Source organism: Lepisma saccharinum, chromosome 7 (genome assembly GCF_977018435.1).
Source record: "Lepisma saccharinum chromosome 7, izLepSacc3.1, whole genome shotgun sequence".
In the NCBI taxonomy this organism is placed as follows: Eukaryota; Metazoa; Arthropoda; class Insecta; order Zygentoma; family Lepismatidae; genus Lepisma; species Lepisma saccharinum.
The window spans coordinates 23,292,486-23,310,121 of NC_139235.1; the positions used below are offsets into that span (position 1 = coordinate 23,292,486).

The 17,636-nt window shown below is 36.5% G+C and overlaps 1 protein-coding gene across 14 annotated transcripts in view; it reads right to left on the reverse strand.

Moving 5' to 3' along the window:
- The window catches only part of MRP (Multidrug-Resistance like Protein 1), a 212,893-nt gene that overhangs the window by 41,623 nt on the left and 153,634 nt on the right, over window positions 1-17,636 (reverse strand). For 4 of the 14 annotated variants that reach the window (XM_083125089.1, XM_083125086.1, XM_083125088.1 and 1 more), the window contains one exon: window positions 5,992-6,212. The exons of 7 other annotated variants lie outside the window; for them this stretch is intronic. In XM_083125089.1, the coding sequence (XP_082981215.1) occupies window positions 5,992-6,212 (221 nt within the window). Of the gene's footprint in view, window positions 1-5,991; window positions 6,213-15,380; window positions 15,602-17,636 lie in introns of all 14 variants that reach the window. 3 more of the 14 variants (XM_083125087.1, XM_083125092.1, XM_083125090.1) reach the window with 1 other exon arrangement.

Consider the following 17,636-nt stretch of genomic DNA (forward strand, 5'->3'; position numbering starts at 1 on the left):
GAAGGTTTCTTCAACCTATTTTTAGTCGGGAAAAAGTTATGATTGTAACAAATGTATCATTTTCCAGGTGTGAGAAAACAGTGTGTGTATATATATATATATATGTACACACATAAACACATGTATATCACATCACCCCCTTTCCATTAAAAAAAAAATAGTTGGATTCATAATGGCAGCCACCAATATGGTGGACGTCTGCTTGGAACACACCAATGTAGTTCCCCCTAAGCCTAACCAGTTTCTACCATGACCAATTGTACACAGCCTACCTCCCTTACTTTTTATAGGGAATGTTAAAGGACTTTTGAATCACCCTTTAGGCCCTTATATGTGACTTTGTCAACATGAGATCGAGCGTTACATGCACATGCATTATGTGTGTGTGTGTGTGTGTGTGGAGGGGGAGTGTGTAAAGGTAAATAGGTAAGTAGGCAGAGGGGAGCCATTGGTAATATTTTGCAGGGGGGGGGCAAGATTTGTAGATCTGGCATTGCTTCTAGAGCAGAGCTTGCTTATCAAGTAGCCCCCCCCCCAACTGTTCTCACGGTGTTGGGTCAAAAAACAAGAACATTTGTTGGCATTACACCTGGGAACAGACCCAGGACCACTTGCACTGAAGGCAACAATGTTAACCATTTAGGTTTCCCTCTACTATAGCAGTTATACTCTAGTCCAGGAATATGTGGAGCAAAGCCATGCATAATGGTAGACAAGGGGAGAAAGCAAGTGGGTGGAGAAAAGCAGTGCATGCTGCACACATAGCCGGTAGCTGCAATCGCTTTTCTCTCTTAATGCAATCCCATTCCCTTGCACATGTTCATTGGCCGAGCCCTCTCGAGCCACTACTTGCTCCAGACATTCCTGGGGTAGTACCAAGGAGCAGTAGACAACACCATGGATGATAACAGTGCATCTTGTGCATGGTGAAAAATACACCAAAACTGATGGGACAAAAATTTTGCAGATGAGCGAGTACTTCCTTTCAGTACATTATGGAAATATTGTTACATCAAATATACATGTGGGAATTTTAAAACCACAACATATCTTTTTGAACAGCCCTTTACACTGTTGCATTAGATTTTCTACATGCAGCATTTCAACAAACACAGAAAGCTGTGACCACAATCAAGCAAAAAGCCAGACAGGACAGAGAAGAGAGAAAGGGAGGTTATATTACATCAACGTTACCTCAAAAAAGCAATACATCCAGTCTGAAGCCATCCACGGCAGTGAGGTGTCCATCACATCAACATCTTTTGCAAACCGACTAATTATTCTACCAGTGGGGGTCGTGTCAAAAAATTGAAGTTGTGCATGTAATATTCCATACAGCATTAGATTATGCATGATTTTTGCACCATTCCAACATCCCAACCGAGGACAAAGGTCACAGAAAAACGAGGCTAATGCTGCAAGTGGAGAAGACATCATGCAGAGGCAATTACTGTACAAACTAACAAAGTACGAGGGACAATCAAATGAAGACCTACATTTGATGTTTGTTTCTTATCTACTATATTTCTGTATGTAAAGTTGCACAAGTTTGCTGCCTTTTAGCATAGACCCACTGCTGATCCACATATATTTTGAAGTCTAAGTTAGTGCCTGGATACCTCAAGAAGAAGAATATTTGGAATCTATGTGCAGTCAATTATGAGCCACCACGAAGGTCTTTCCTCTCATCTGCATGTTGAATGAGGCCATTGTCGAACTTCCTCCTCTATTTGTAAACTTGCTGGCATGGTAAGCATGCATAGACATTGAATTTTCATTTGCCGTAGAAAGGCTTCCAGAGGGTAATAAACCACTGCTCTTCACTGGTGCATGTGTATGCAGGACAAAAATGGTGTTGTGAAGGTTACCTGATCAGTGTTGCAGCCTTGAGACAATTTTGTACATAACAGTAGATACTTCATGTAAATTTGAGCTATTTACAGCCCGTCCTGTAATTTTTGTCGAACTTTTAAGGTTTTAATTTGACTCTCCCTCGTATATACAGAAAAGGAAAAAACTTTCCAATGTTTCATCTACATCAGGCTCGAGCAACTTGCTTGCACTTGTGGAGGCTAGCGAGCAGGTGCATGCCCAAGGGGAGGTTGGTGGTGGTCATAACCTCCCCTTGTCCCAGTATTCCTAAAAAAAAATCAAAGGTAGGAAAAGATGGCAAAATGAGGACCGAAAATCATGGACATGCCACTGTCAGCAAGCACTGTGCGAGCTTCCATACTACACTGAGCCTCAAAGCCAGTAAGCAGCAGAACAGGAGTGGGGAAAACAAGCACCCTCCTTTCACAGCACCACCTCCCCTTTCTTCTGCATAATATGCCACACTGCACTGTTGCCCACGAATTAGGTGATGCATGAACGTGACTAACGGGACCTCATGCCTCCTTCCTTTTTGTCCCTACAGTCCCGCTGCTTGCTCTGCTATCCACAAGTGTATATCTGATTTGATGCAGTTTCTCTGGACAACAAATTGTGTGGGGTAAATTAGGGCCGAATCGATACTAAAATTCATAGTAGTTCACGATATTTACAAATATTAATTCATCATTTTCTGTTGGAACTGTACCACTTCAATCTAAGAGAGTTATCTGTTGAAGTATTTTATAACTTCACATATCAGTTTAACAAAATATTACAATAGCTATATTTTAATTAAAAAAAAAACAAAAAACGTCACAATATTGGTGCAAAGATAATGAAATTTTTGGCACAATTTTCACGTTACATGTTCTGAACCTGCAATGCAGTCATGTTCTGGAAAAGCATTAAATGGTACCGATGAAAATCAAACCAAAACTTCTTGAAGTTGATACACTGTATTGCCTGCATTCTACTGAGAACTTAAGAGGACACGTATATGTTTGTATTTTGTCTGAAGCCTGTCTCCTACTTATAAAGTTACATTACTTCTTTAACCCCTTTCCATGGCAGAGTGCTCAGCATAATGTACAGTCATGGCCGTTTCTGGGTTGTAACAATCCCCTTGATAACCCAGAAATGGCCATGACTGTGCTATGAAGTCAAAAGTTCCAGTCTTTTTCGATTAAATTTCTATGCAGAAGTCGCATGGATGTCAATGACATTGACAAAATGGAAAGATAGGAAGAAGTTTTCAACAAACAACAGAAAAAAATTACAAATAAAGAACAATACATAGGAAATGTTTTTTATTTTGGAGGGAGGGTCAACAAACCGCTTTTGACACTGCGAGCACCCACGAACACATGCTATACAAAATAAAACTGTTAAACAAGTTTCTATGCAAAACCTTGACTTAAATTATGTAAAGTGAACACAAAGCAGTACATGGCCATACGCTAAGCTCAGATTCATACTCCAATTCCAAGAGTGAAATTGGGCCTCCACAAACTTAATTTTTAGGAGAAGTAATACTGAAAAATCTCGGAAGAAATAGAAGATTTATCCAGATGAAAGTGAGGCATAATTTAAACGTAATTCAAAAATAAGGGATAAATGTGTATGTCTCTTCACGTATAACACGTAAGTGCAGAGCTGAAACATTAATTCATAAAATTTAACAAAATAGTTAAAAAAAAATTAAAATAATCAAAACCAATATAATGAATAAGAGATTTTCAAGGCTCAAAGTTACCTGATTAAGATATTACACAAAGTTAAAATGGTAAAAGTTTACGGGAACAGTATGCATGTTTCACTTCAGTTAAGTATCCATTTGGGCTCTGAATCTGGCTTAATGAGTTTATATATAATGTTGGAAGGTTCTTTTCTTGGTGACAAAATATATATTTGGTTCAAAAAGAAAAAAGTTATCGTTAACAAAAACATATATTTTCCTAATTTTCACTGTTAGGGTCAACAAGGAATGTGAACAATTAAGAGCTTAAGCATTCAGCATTCAAGAGCAAAGAAATGTACACCGTGTCCATAAATATACTGTCATACTTTAAAGTGGTATTACGTCATTTGGATAATCGTATTTAAATGAAATTGGTGACATTTGAAAGAAAAACTCAAATATTTTTGTGCATGTCAACAATGAACACCAATATCAGCAATGGACAACAATGAACGAGATCAAACATAGAAACTGAAATAAATTCACTCCTGACAACAATGGACGATGAACAATGGTTCATTGTTGGATATTTAGCAGGCAGGCAGGTTACATGTGAATGTTTTCCTTTAAAATTGTGTTGTTATTACAGAAGATTTAAGAACGTAGCTGGTGTGTTTTATCATTCCATGCAGAGTTTGGTGACTTGACTGTGACTGTGACTTATTTTTTATGGGGTTACATAAAAGATTGTGTCTATGTAACCCCATTGCCTCAAAACCTGCAAGAACTGCAAATTCGCATCACTTCTGCAATCCAGTCCATCCCTGTGGATATGTGGGAGTGTGTGTGGCATGAATGGGAATATCACCTTGATGTCTGCAGGGTCACTCGTGGGAGCCACATTCAATGTCTACGAGTTGTAAAATAAAATATTTGAGTTTTTCTTTCAAATGTCACCAATTTCATTAAAATACGATTATCCAAAGCGACGTAATACCACTTTAAAGTATGACAGTATATTTATGGACACACTGTACAACAGTCACATTTACCAATGTGAATATACTTAAATATAGCTCAAAATTCAGAATTTTTTAAATTCCTTTCATGAGTAATCCAGCTTAGTCATGTAAAACGCTAAATCTCTATGGGATAGTGATACACAGAGCAAGGAAGAATGTAAATTTTGTATAGTGTGTTGTACAGTTGTGGATATGTCCAAGTTGTAATGAACTTCTTGAAAGTAAATGGAGTTCTTACAACTGTGACTGTACATGGATTTTTACTGGTTATAAAGCACTAATGCATGAAGTAGAAATAAATATAGCAAAGAACATGCATACACATGCACAAACATACACTCTCTTCCTACACACCAATGAACTGAAGCTCCTCCACCGGGTATCGAACCCGGGACCCCTTGATTACAAGGCGACGACACTACCACTGCACCATTGGGGAGGTCCACATAGTAGGGCACCTGATGACCATGGGATTTACCAATCTCTATTCAATAGCTGGAGGAGTGTGTAGCTGATCACAGCACAGCCACTATTGCAAGTTAGAGAATGTGAGGAGCCTAATCTCCACACTCTCCATGTGCACTCATGGCACAGTACGATGCACAGGGAATAGCTTTTATATTTTCCTAAACACTAATTGTGATGATGATGAGGATAATGCTGTTAAATTAGTGAAGGAACACTTACCCAAACTAAAACTATGTCCAGGCAGGTACTAATACCTTTGGTGACAGCATTATCAGTAGAATACCCAACAGGATCAGTAGCAAAAATGCTAACCTTTTCATCATAGAGGTCAGCACCTTTCAGGTACATTTCCGAAGCTATATTATCCTATGAAGTGTGCAACTGCAGAATTGGAATTAATTCTGCATAAAATTGTGACGACAAACAAACCATTTTCAAACTGAACCAGTCACACACAACACAGAGGGTTAGTTATCACAGTTAATTTCATATTCACAGAATCACCTACAAGAGTTTTAATAAATATAGGGTCAGCCACAACTTCCACATATCTCAGATAAAGGTCATGGAGTGTTCCGATCGGAGGAATGGTGTAGTTTTAGACTGTAGATCTATGGAAACTAGTGCTTGGTTGCCACTACCAGGACAATCTTCAAATTGTGACCATTATGACAGATAGAAAAATACATACAAGTACCAAGAGCATCATGGGAAAAAATACAGCATGTTAATCATATGTACAATATTCAGTTCCTAACTTGATGCTGGTTGTACTCCTAGGGCTAATGGGGTCACTGTTGGAAAAAAAAAGTAAGTAAGTCACATGCAACATTTTCATACATTCATGAACATAACATCAACTCCTCAAACCACACAAGACAGTTTGATTGGCACATGAAGGGAAGAAAGCAGAGGCAGAAGATAAAATACATACGCACGGAGAGAAATTACCTCAAAGAGACAATACACCCAATCGGAAGCGAACCACGGCAGCGAACTGTCCATCACATCAACATCTTTTGAAAATCGACTAATTATTCTACCAGACGGAGTCGTGTCAAAAAACTGCAACTTTGCACGAAGGATTCCGCTTAGCATTACGCCATGCATGACCTTTGCAGCATTCCAGCATCCTAGTTGAGGGGCAAGGTCACTGAAAAATGACGTTACCGCTGCAAGGGAAAACACACCATGCAAAGATGATGCACAGCAGAAACAACAGAGCTTAGAAGAAATGACATTCACATTGACATTACAAAAAAGGAGAAAGAAAACAGAAGCTTTGTGTATTCATTGTATGTTTCTTGGAACATTCCTCATCACTGTCACCTAACTTGCATAATAATAAATCAGTTTTATTGAGCAAGTGTGTTTCGACCTTGAGGGCCACTTTTACAACAAACCCTTGTCTGTGCTGAGACTAACCCCAAATAGAAAAAAACAAAACAAAAAAAGAATGTTACATTAATGGATACAAATTTCTGGAGTTACTTACACAGATTTTTCTTAGTACATATATATACATACTGTGTATTGGAGAATGACAAATGCTGCCGAGAACATTAGCTATGACCAGAAAATAATTTGTATTTGCTACAATGGTTGTGGACAGGAGTTTAAAAACTACCTGAGATTATGCAAGTGTGCTATCTTGTTGAATTGAGCTGGTTATGGCAGGCAATGTTGGTAGGAAAATTCATACATAGGAATTGTAGCTCTCCTGGCAACGAGATTCAAAAAAGTGTTCTTGGGTTATCAGCCAGGTTAAGTCAATGTTAGCATTGTAACATCTACGCTAACATGAACTTAACCTAGCTGATAACACTTGTTCGAATATTTGTTAACAACAATTTTCTTAATTGAGGGCCACAAACAGTGTAATACTTTTAATATAATTAATGAAAATAGCTATAAATGATAGTATTGGATGATACAACTTGGTAGCATGTGCGTGCACTCTAGTACAGCAAGGCCAGCAGTACAGGTCCACAGCATTAGTTACAAAATTACTTCTTCCATTTTTAGTTGTTCATTATTTTTTCCCTATTACCTCAACAGAATCAACCCGCCGATGTTCGTCCTTTTCCACACCTCTCGTGGCATGTTAACAAAACATCTGCCCAGCCTAGCCCCAGCGACACATCACCCTGGTCAAGTGTCAGCAGGAATCCCAAGAGAAACAAGCAACCTTGAATCAGCCAATGGGAGACTGTTTTATGTGGAGGGAAACATATTCCAATCGGTAAGGGATGAAAGAGACGGGGTGCCATCGACCCATGTCCTCAGTGTTGCGAACTGCATGATTAAGTGTCCACGACAGCATTGTAGCATATCAACCAAGCAAGTTGCAATTTTAATATTTTAAAATAAACCTTAAAGTTTCAAAGCACACAAGAAAAACAAAAATATGATTGCTGACATGCGTATGACATATTCTATGTGAATATAAATGTTTCAGTGCGTTCGGTCTATTAAGACATCACGCCCACAGACACATCCGCCAAATAGAGTTGGTAACACTCGCTGGTCGCGGTCACGTTTTTCCCAAGCACTTTGCGAGGTTAAAAGTTTCTCAGGCATGCGAATTTCTATTTGTTTTGTTTGTTTTTATGGGAAGTTTGAGTGGTTATGTGGAAACCGAAAGCTTCAAAAACTTTAGTACTGACATTTTCTACGAAAAGAACTACGTGGGGTTTTCTTAATTTTCGGGATCTACTTCCCCAACGAAAAATGTCACTGCACGCCACTGCTCGGTAGGTATAATTCAAATATGAAATGGGTGTTATGCATGAATTATTGCAAAAATCTTCTAATATTTGTGAAGTGGGATTTCGTCCTTCTTCGGTTGTGCAATACCAACTCATTATGCTACCACACTTCTAAGGCAGCTTTCAGACTGGAGCAACAAAGACCCATGACTATCTAGTCTGTTAGAGACCTTCACTGCACATGTGTAACCAACAGATTGAGGCAAAATGATGCATGCCATTGAGAAAATGGTCAAACCCAAGTGACAAGCAGTACATCTAGTTTCTTGTCACTCCAGTATGAAAAGTTGAATTTATTTTTGAAGGCTTGTTTCCAAGTTGCACATGTTGTTTGGGTCTGAAAGCTGCCCGAGACTGGCAGAAAGATGAACCCTAGAAAGAAATTATCAAGAGAAGAAAAACAAGGAGTTGCAAATAAAAGGGAAAAGTAGATAATTGTATCCTCCATATGGGAACCCATGCTCACACATCAAGGAGGTGAAGTAATAGTAGTAGTTGTACGTGAAGTAATGCAATGAAATCCCAGGGCTTGAACCTGGGATCTCTGGCTTTGTAGCATGTTTTGCTTACTTTGTCAAGGGTATATTTCTAATTTCATAATGGAGTACATTTTTTTTTCTTGAAATATTTATGCAGGAATAAAAGCCTTCGTGATACAGGTTTCTTCTCTAGGTAACAAAGAGCATGTTTTTGCAAACAAAACTTTGCAGTTAAAATATATTTTTTTACATTCAATTGCAAACGTGAAATCTGAAATTCTAACAAGAATGCTTTGAAAAAACAACAACACGCTTTTCAATTTACGTAAAAGGTTGATTCCTTTCACGTGTTCAAATAAAAGTATTATGTATAATCCTGTATTTTGGATGCATTTTGTTAGCAACACACGCACACATATACATGCACAGTTAATAGGTTCAGAGACAGCATTCCGTATGTCCAAAGTGGAAATTTGAAAATTGAGTGTTGCGTTACATCAGGTAAATCTGAACAAATGTAATGAGAGAGCATGTACAATGGATACTATTTGTTCTAATGCAAGTGTACTATAAACATTGCAACAACAAAGCCAACCTTATTTCGCAAGTGGGGTCAAGCAACTCCCAAATTCACATTCTCAAAGCTCCACATTTTAATGCACAAATAACTTATTACATACAGACAAGAGCAGCAAGAAGGCTGGGTGAACCAAAAGGTACAGTAAAGAAATATAAATTATTGAAAAAGTGAAAAGGTTTCATAGATTGTAAATAATAATTTCCATTTTGTGAAAAAGATTATGACAATGCCCAATGCACTTGAAAGATGGTATCTTAAAAATTTGCAGATTGCTCCTCTTATAAGTTTTGGATAACGTGTTTGAAAGTTTTGACTGATTGTTACAATGAGAATAAACAATGATAAAATTACATTCATGAAGGGATTGCAAAGAGCGAGGGGGAGGGCCTCCCATGCCAGGGCCAGGACTTGAACCTGGAAACAAAATCAAGGGTCAACACTCGACATGTTCGGCCAATCGGCCAGTATCTTTATTGCATGCAGCTTGTAGATCACACGTCTGCTCTTCAATGCTGAAAATGGTTCAGAAAATTACAAACTGAAACAAAATGTTGGCAATTTGCAGTCAGGTGTGGGAACTGGCCGAGGAGACAATTACTGACTGACTACTTACTGACCAATTTAATTACAGCCTATTGAAAAATCAGCATTTTAGAAATCAAAGTATAATTTTCTGCAATACTATCTGGTACCCAACTTCTCCAAAGTCAGTCATGATGCACTATTTCATTGAACAAAAAAACTTACTCTTTAAAGACATTTTTTATTCAGTATTTAAAAAAATCCTCATGAATGCACTGTCAACAAAGAGGATGTGGTACCATAACATGGTGAATAGCACAGTAAGAGCAGGGGTGGATTTCATGCTGTGGTTCCTATAGGGCAGTGGATAAATGCTACCCCACCCATACTATTTTCAGTTAATGCATTGTGGATTACTAAAGAATTAGGTCGTGGTTGCTTTAATTAAAGTAGCTAATTCATGCCACTGTTCTCCTCAGTGGTTGAGCGATCTAAGGCGCTGTGCTTTGGACTCCGACTGCAGGATGGCATGGGTTTGAGTCTGTCTGGGTTCAGTCTCTGGGTTCTCGGCCTGTGTATAGGACCGGTATCAAACAACCATCATGAGGAAATTGAGGAGCTACAAGTGAGTACTGTAACCCGGTCTCGGATATCTCCTATAACGACTGAGGGTTCGATTTGCTGACCCCACGTTACCCCATTCTTTGTTGAAGGGATTGTGGGAGGGAGACTGGCAGTCGGGAGATAGGCCAAGGCCCTTCGAGGGCTGTCAGACCATGGGTTATTATTATTATAATTCATGCCACTGGGTTAACCATGAATTGGATGTGGGACAACTTACTATATGGAAGGAAATGGACCTCGTTAAAGGCTCCATAGTAGCATTTGGCTGGAGAGACTGAAGGAAACCACAGAAAAAACCTTAGTCACACTGATAGATTTGGAAAGTAGCATTTTCATATGATTTGAAATGAGTACCTGCATTGTTTTTTCAGTTGCAGTACTTTAGGGCCTCCACAATAGGAACAAATGAAAGGAAAACATAAAAGCGATTCTAATTGTAGATGAGTCTGTCAGTATAATCTGTGGATAATGGAAGAAGTGAACTGTAAAAGGGTTTCAAAAACAGGAATAAAAAAATTGGTTTTATGTAATGCTACTTTTCCAAAAAGCCATTCCCCCCAACAAAATCGGTTTTAACAGCACAAAAAAAATCTTCATCAGACTACTACCCTCTAGATCCAAGAAATCCAAATAACTGTTCTGTTGAGATACATACATAACAATAAATAAAGGGCATTCCCGATGGCACAGTGGTAGCGTCGTTGCCTTGTAATCAAGGGGTAATGTGTTCGATACCCGGTTGAGGCACATAGTGGTTCAGATTCCACTTTAAAGTGTAGGTCATCCCGATTAGCCTTACTGTGCATAAAGTGGACTTAAAACACCAAATCAATCAATCAATGATAAAAACAATAAATGAAGTCTCAGATACCGCTCAATAATCAGTTTTTGATCAAGTCAGAACTATGCTCTCTGACACATTGTCGTGTTGGAGAATATTATTTCCATGCTAAATAACATAAAATTCTCCAACCCTACAACTATTGACAAAAATCATACATGCAAAAGAAAGAACTGGATAACCTGCAGACCTGAATCTAACCCTGAGCGAGAAGCAAACACAGCCCTCAAGCCATAATACTTAAAATTTAGAGCATTTACGGAAAGACAATTCTCGAGAAACATATTGGCTTTACTGACAATTTTTCTTTCGAAGTTCACAAATTATAGATCACAGAACTGAATTCACTCTAGTAAGTTCATGGTTCACTATTCCATGTAGTTTTTTCTTCACGATTGATTTCACCACCTGTCTGGTAGCTTCGTCATGCAGGTTGCGAAATCGATCACGAAGATAAAAAAATTCCATGGAAAAATGAACCGTGAACTTATTTCAGTGAATTACCTCTCTCCGCGGAACGGATATCTTTAGATACAATGTACTGAATTCTGAAAATCCCAACGTACATTGTAGAAACAGTAAATAATGTAGATTCAGAAATGACTGGAACCTGGGTCTGGCATAACTTGCCATTGCTCTATAAACTGAGTAATTTAACCACTTAATATAGTTTATCAAGTAATACATTATTAATCTTTTTCTTGTTATAGTGACCAGAGCATTTCTCATTTCTCTCATACATAAACAGCTATTTCTTTCCCTTAAACTTACAAATTATGGATCAAGATTAAAAAAAAAATGACCAAAAAAAAAGGCTGTTACCGAGACTGTGGGTTAAGTAAATTTCTCGAAAATATAGTGGAGGGGTGAAGCTTTTGCTTTGTGCATTGCCATTCTCAGTTGAATGCTGAGGAAGTAGAACTGATCTCACTACCAGGTACTTAATATCAAGACTAGCGTAAAAATATTAACCATTACGCAACATAACATTTTCTGACACAATTGAACAGATCAATGTATCCTTCAGTAGCACAACTTACATAAAAATTTAACTAACAAAACTAAATTTATTACATTAAACAATTTCCGAAATAAAACACTGACAATTTCAAATGTGAAATGTAACATAACTTTACCATTATACAAAACACAGTGAAAGCAATATGAGGAAAAGACAGTTTCATCTTCATGACAGAATTATCAAGAAAAGCAGTGATTGGAACTAAAACAAATGTAGATACATATTCATAAATTCAAATTTTAAATAGCATTCAGGAAACTTTCACTGATTGCTCTTATGGAGCAATATTCTTAGCATGTTTCTTTCTGCCTTCCGACTACTTATTAATGTACTCCATTAAAATTCTACCAAATAAATATATTTGACAAAATTTGAAGAATTTCCTCCATAAATCTGTTGTTATCCCACCCAAAGGTTCATCACTGTACAAAAGTAATCTTGTAATATGTGTGGCAATTCAAAATTGATCATAGATATTACACCTCAAGTATTAGGAACAACAAACAGTCCTTTAAGGGCTAAGGATGTCAAATTGCTTTCCCCACTTTTTCTTTTTTTTTTTAAAAAAAAGAAAGGCTACCCCTGACATATGTAAAGCAAATAGATGACTGCAAAATTTACAACAAACAGAGGCGTCTCCTGAACGCATGCGTTAATTGTGGGAAAATAATTATTACTTTCTTTCACTTCAGATCCAAGAAATGTAATATAAGCTTAGTTGAGCGCTCTCGTGTAAAATAAATACTTCTCCTATATGAAGAAATTAGAATGTAGAAATGCTCATTAATGTCGTAGCAGAGCAAGCTGTCTTTTTCACCACAATTGACGCATGCGCAGCATGTGTTCAGGAGACGCCTCTGACAAAGCTTACGTTACCTCTATGCCATCAGGGAAGCATGGGATAGAGATGCCTTAAATTGTATCCCTTCTCAATATGAATTAAAAACAAAGAAAAAAAAAGAAAAAATCTGGTGTTTTATACTGCTCCTACTTTTAAATAATTGAAAATCTACTACCTACATACAATATTTCTATCATCTACCTATTCAGCATTTACAATAACAAAATAATACTACTGTCATATTAAAAATTATAGATACTCAAGTTTGGACTAATTAAAAATTAACCAGTAGTAATAAAAACGAGTTACATCAAAATTTAGCTTATTCAATCCTGTGTTAATCTATGCTAAACAATTTTTTTAGTATGCCATCTACGAGTATTTTTTATTGCCGTGAGAACAAAAGAAGTGCCTCTTTATAAGTTTTGGAAACGATTGCTCGCTTTGAAATTCTATATATAAAAAACGGGTTGTCCAATCATGATGAAATTTTAGTATGGTGCGAGCAGAAAGGTTTTAAACACAATTTTCAATTAACAGATTTTTAAAATTTGTTAAAAAACCATATGCTAATAAAATTATAGGTGATTATAAATGTGGATTTAAACGTAACAGATCAACAACAGATCAAATTTTTCACATCAGACAGACACTTGAGAAGTGCGAATATAATCAAAATCTCCATCAGCTATTCATTGATTTTAAAAAAGCATATGATTCAGTTAAAATAGATAAATTATATAATATATTAGTCGAGTTTGGAATACCTAAGAAGCTTGTTAATATGATAAAAGTATGCACCAGTGACACTGAAAATAAAATTTGTGTAATTATTAACATGTGTGACAAATTTACAATTCATGATGGGTTTGCTCAAAATGACCTAAAATTGTCAAAAAAATTACCCACCGGGAAGTTTATTTTATGGAAAAAGTTTTGACTGGATAAAAATTATGATTTGTATTTAAAAAATCATTTTTTATTGATTGAAACATTAATCTCCATTGCTCTTTAATTTTGCCTTAGAATATGCTGTTAGGAAGGTAAAAGAAACTAACGAAGAAAGGACTAAAATTAAACGGTGTTACTCAGCATATTTTTCAAAGCAGCTAAAGAGAGAAGTTTGGAAGTTAGCAAAGAAAAAACTAAATATATACTTACAGGCCGAAACCAAGAGTTAGGTAATAATCAAAATCTAATTATTGATAACTCGTTTGAACCAGTTTCCAAATTCAAGTACATAGGAGTAATATTAACAAATGAAAATTATTTTAAAGAGGAAATAAAGAGCAAGCTTAATTCAGGAAATGCTTTTTACTTTTCTCTTCATAAACTTTTGTCTTCTCGTTTAATATCTAAGAAACTAAAAGTTAAAATATACAAAACAGTAATATTGCCTGTACTATTATATGGATGCGAAACTTGGTCCATTACATTGAAAGAGGAACATAAATTGAGAGTATTTGAAAATTAGATCCTTAGGAAAATATTTGGACCTAAAAGGGATGAGGAGACAGGTGAGTAGTAGAGAAGGTTACATAATTTAGAACTGCATACTTTGCATTTATGTCCAGATATTATTAGAATGATTAAATCAAGAAGACTTAGGTGGGCAGGCCATGTGGCATGAATGGGAGAGGAAAGAAGAGTTTACAGGATTCTTGTAGGGAAACTTGATGGTAAGAGACCCTGTAGGAAGGCCAAGACGAAGATGGAGGGATAATGGTGAGGTGGATCTAAATGAAATCAGTAGGGATGGAAAGGAGTATATAGAACTTTCTCAGGATAGGGAGAGATGGAAGGCCTGTGTTGCTGCAGCCATGAACCTTCGGGTTTAAGAAGACTAGAGAGTTAGTTAGTTAGTCAAAAACCATTCTTATCAATTTTTCGCAACAACTTTTTCTTAGTATTGGGTGGTCCTACAAATACAATATTGATCATATTTTGAAGCTCTTTGCATCTGTTTTTTAAAATCCATTATCGTTGTCAATTCACATTGCAAAACCAATTTTATAGATTCTTATTCAACGGAGTAAAAATGTATGTGAAGTGTGGCAACACGGTATGCATTGACTTGCAGTGCCACAGTTCAACAGACATCACTGTGTACAGTGTTGCAACGTTCCATGTGCAGCTTTACTATGTTGATAAAAATCTGTATAAAATCGGTTTCGCAATGTGAATTGACAACGATAATAGATTTAAAAAAGATATGCAAAGACCTTCAAAACATGATTAACACTGTATTTGTAGGACCACCCTATACTAAGAAAAAGTTGTTTTGAAAAATTGATACGAATGGATTTTTGACAAATTTTAAAAATCTGAATATAAAAAAGAATTGTGTTTAAAACGTTTTTGTCTGCACCATACTAAAATTTTATTGTGATCGGACAACCCCGTTCTTTACTTATAGAATTTCAAAGAGGGGGATTTTTTTCAAAGGTTAAAAAGATAGCCCTTCTTATGTTGTCGAAAAAAAAATGTTTAGCATAGATTAACACAGAACTGCATAAGCTAAATTTTGATGTAACTCGTTTTTGTGTAGGTCTACTGGTTAATTTTTAATTGCGGTCCAAACTTGAGTATCTATAATTTTTAATCCAACAGTAATACTGATTGCTACAAGACAATTATTATGCTGAACCTACATACTTAACACACCTTCCAGAAATTTATAATTGCACTGTTTAACGTGCCAGGCAAAGTTGAATCCATAGTATCAACATCTTTTGCAAAACGATTTAATATCCTCCCCACTGGAGTTATATCGAAGAAGGCCATTGGGCACTTAATGACTCTTTCGAGCATTTTCTTGTGAAGTTTAGCAGCACCAATTAATCCGCCAATATACAGACACAGAGTTGCACAAATCATCGAAATGACTGAAACAAAAAATCAAGGACATCAAAACAGAGATTAATGAAATCAGTAACATAATACTGATGAAGAATCTCTCTCAGGTTAAGTCATGTCATCACTGGCAACAATTCCAAGGGATGTTTGGGGGGGGGGGGGGGAAGGGCTGGATGAACTTTAGCACTATATATTGCTAGAAAAGCAACAGACTAGTCTTCATCCATGGCAACAATGAAGTCAATGAAAACAAAGGGATGCTTATAAGATAGATAGATTGAACAGCAGCTGTTCAGGGAAATATTGCAATGCAAATGTAGTCTTTGTGATAGGGGCATGTCATGTGACTAAGCCAGTATAGTGAAATCATAGGATCTCATTTTATGAATTAAACAGTTATGTTCATTATAAATGTATAAATATATAAATTATATATTGGTGTCGATATATCTATATCTTACAATTTAGTGCAAATTTCTGATATTTTGTTATAATTTTTATGAATATAAACATATGATCTTCATAGTTTCTTTTGCATTGCAGTCATCTGGTAAGAAATGTTTATTAATTATTAAGAGGGTCAATGAATCATTAGGTTCTTCAAGGACAATTTGGAATTTTATACCCGATTGGTAGAATTTATTGGATCCGTAAATTTTATGTTGGCACTTTATTGGTATTGACCAAAATTTTATATCAGTCCATCCATAAATAGATTAGCTGGGAATTAACCATTAGGAAAGCTGGCAGTCATGAGTCATGTCCTCCTGTTTGTATTGACTCTGTTCTTGCTCTGGTTGGAGAGTAAATTATTTCCCTTATTTTTTTAAAAAAAGGTTTGTTGATCTTACAAATACTGGTGTGTGTTATGTGCACTAATGAAATGTCCTCAAGCCACTTTTTTTTTAAAAAAAATAATTAAAAATCATGTCTGTGCATAAATGTATTATTCATATTAAGTACAAAACTTGTCTCCTTGTAATGAATCTGTACACTATTTACTATGAGTGGTATATATTTCCCTGATATTATGGTGGGTGAATTTTCTACTCGGCTCACCTTGTGAGATGTTTCTACCTAAAAATTGGTGTGAGAAGGTAGCAATCTTAGTTGTGAAGCATACATTCTAGGAAGAACATCATTCAATCTTTTCTTGTTTCCGTTTGCACTTTAAAAGGAAATACAATGGACCAAGGTTCTTCAACTGTAATTTCCCCCACACACTTATGAGAGTCTACCCGTGACACGGCTCTTTAGCAACTATTACTCTCAAAACCGTGCAAGGGAGGAATTATGTACTTACAGTAAAGTTTGGTGTTTTCTACAAGTGACACTTTGTACAATTGAACCACTCACTGATTCCCAACTGCCAGTTCAAACTGTGTGCGTGTGTGTGAATTGCTACTGGTAGATCCCTGATTTGTACACAGCTCTTTTCTAAACGCATTTCTTCACTGTTCCATTGTGATGCACATATATTATTACCTCTAAATCATTAACAAAGTGGTTCCAATTAAAGAATTTAATTTTGTGTGAGGAGACGATAAAGCATTACACAAAGCAGCAAGCTACGAGGGACAGAAAGCAGGCAAGCAAGTTACAAAGTCAACCACAAAATGCAGAGGCTTTAACCCTCGGATGCATGTCACTTTTTTTTTTTACAACTTTACATACGTGGGGTCAATTTGACCCCAATGCAATTATGCATTGAAATAAGTACGACAGAGTAAATAGAACTTCAGTTGACCTGAGAAACAGTGTTTTAGAGATAACACAATACAGCACTAAATATTATTTTATCTAGAACAAATAAATTTTAAGAAATAAAAATAAAAAAATAATAAAAAAGGAATAGAAAGAAGAATGTGCCGGCCTCTCATGGCAATTAAATACACCTCCCTCACATTCTGAGCACACCACAATCACGCTGCTCTGGGCCTCGACACAGGTTTCCCACATCTTCTGCAACGTTCCGTCGTCTTCCTGTCCTCTTGTCTTGTGCAGAGCTGGCATCTTACCCTTTTCTTTGAAGATCTATCCTCCAGTCTCTGTGCCTGCCTTACT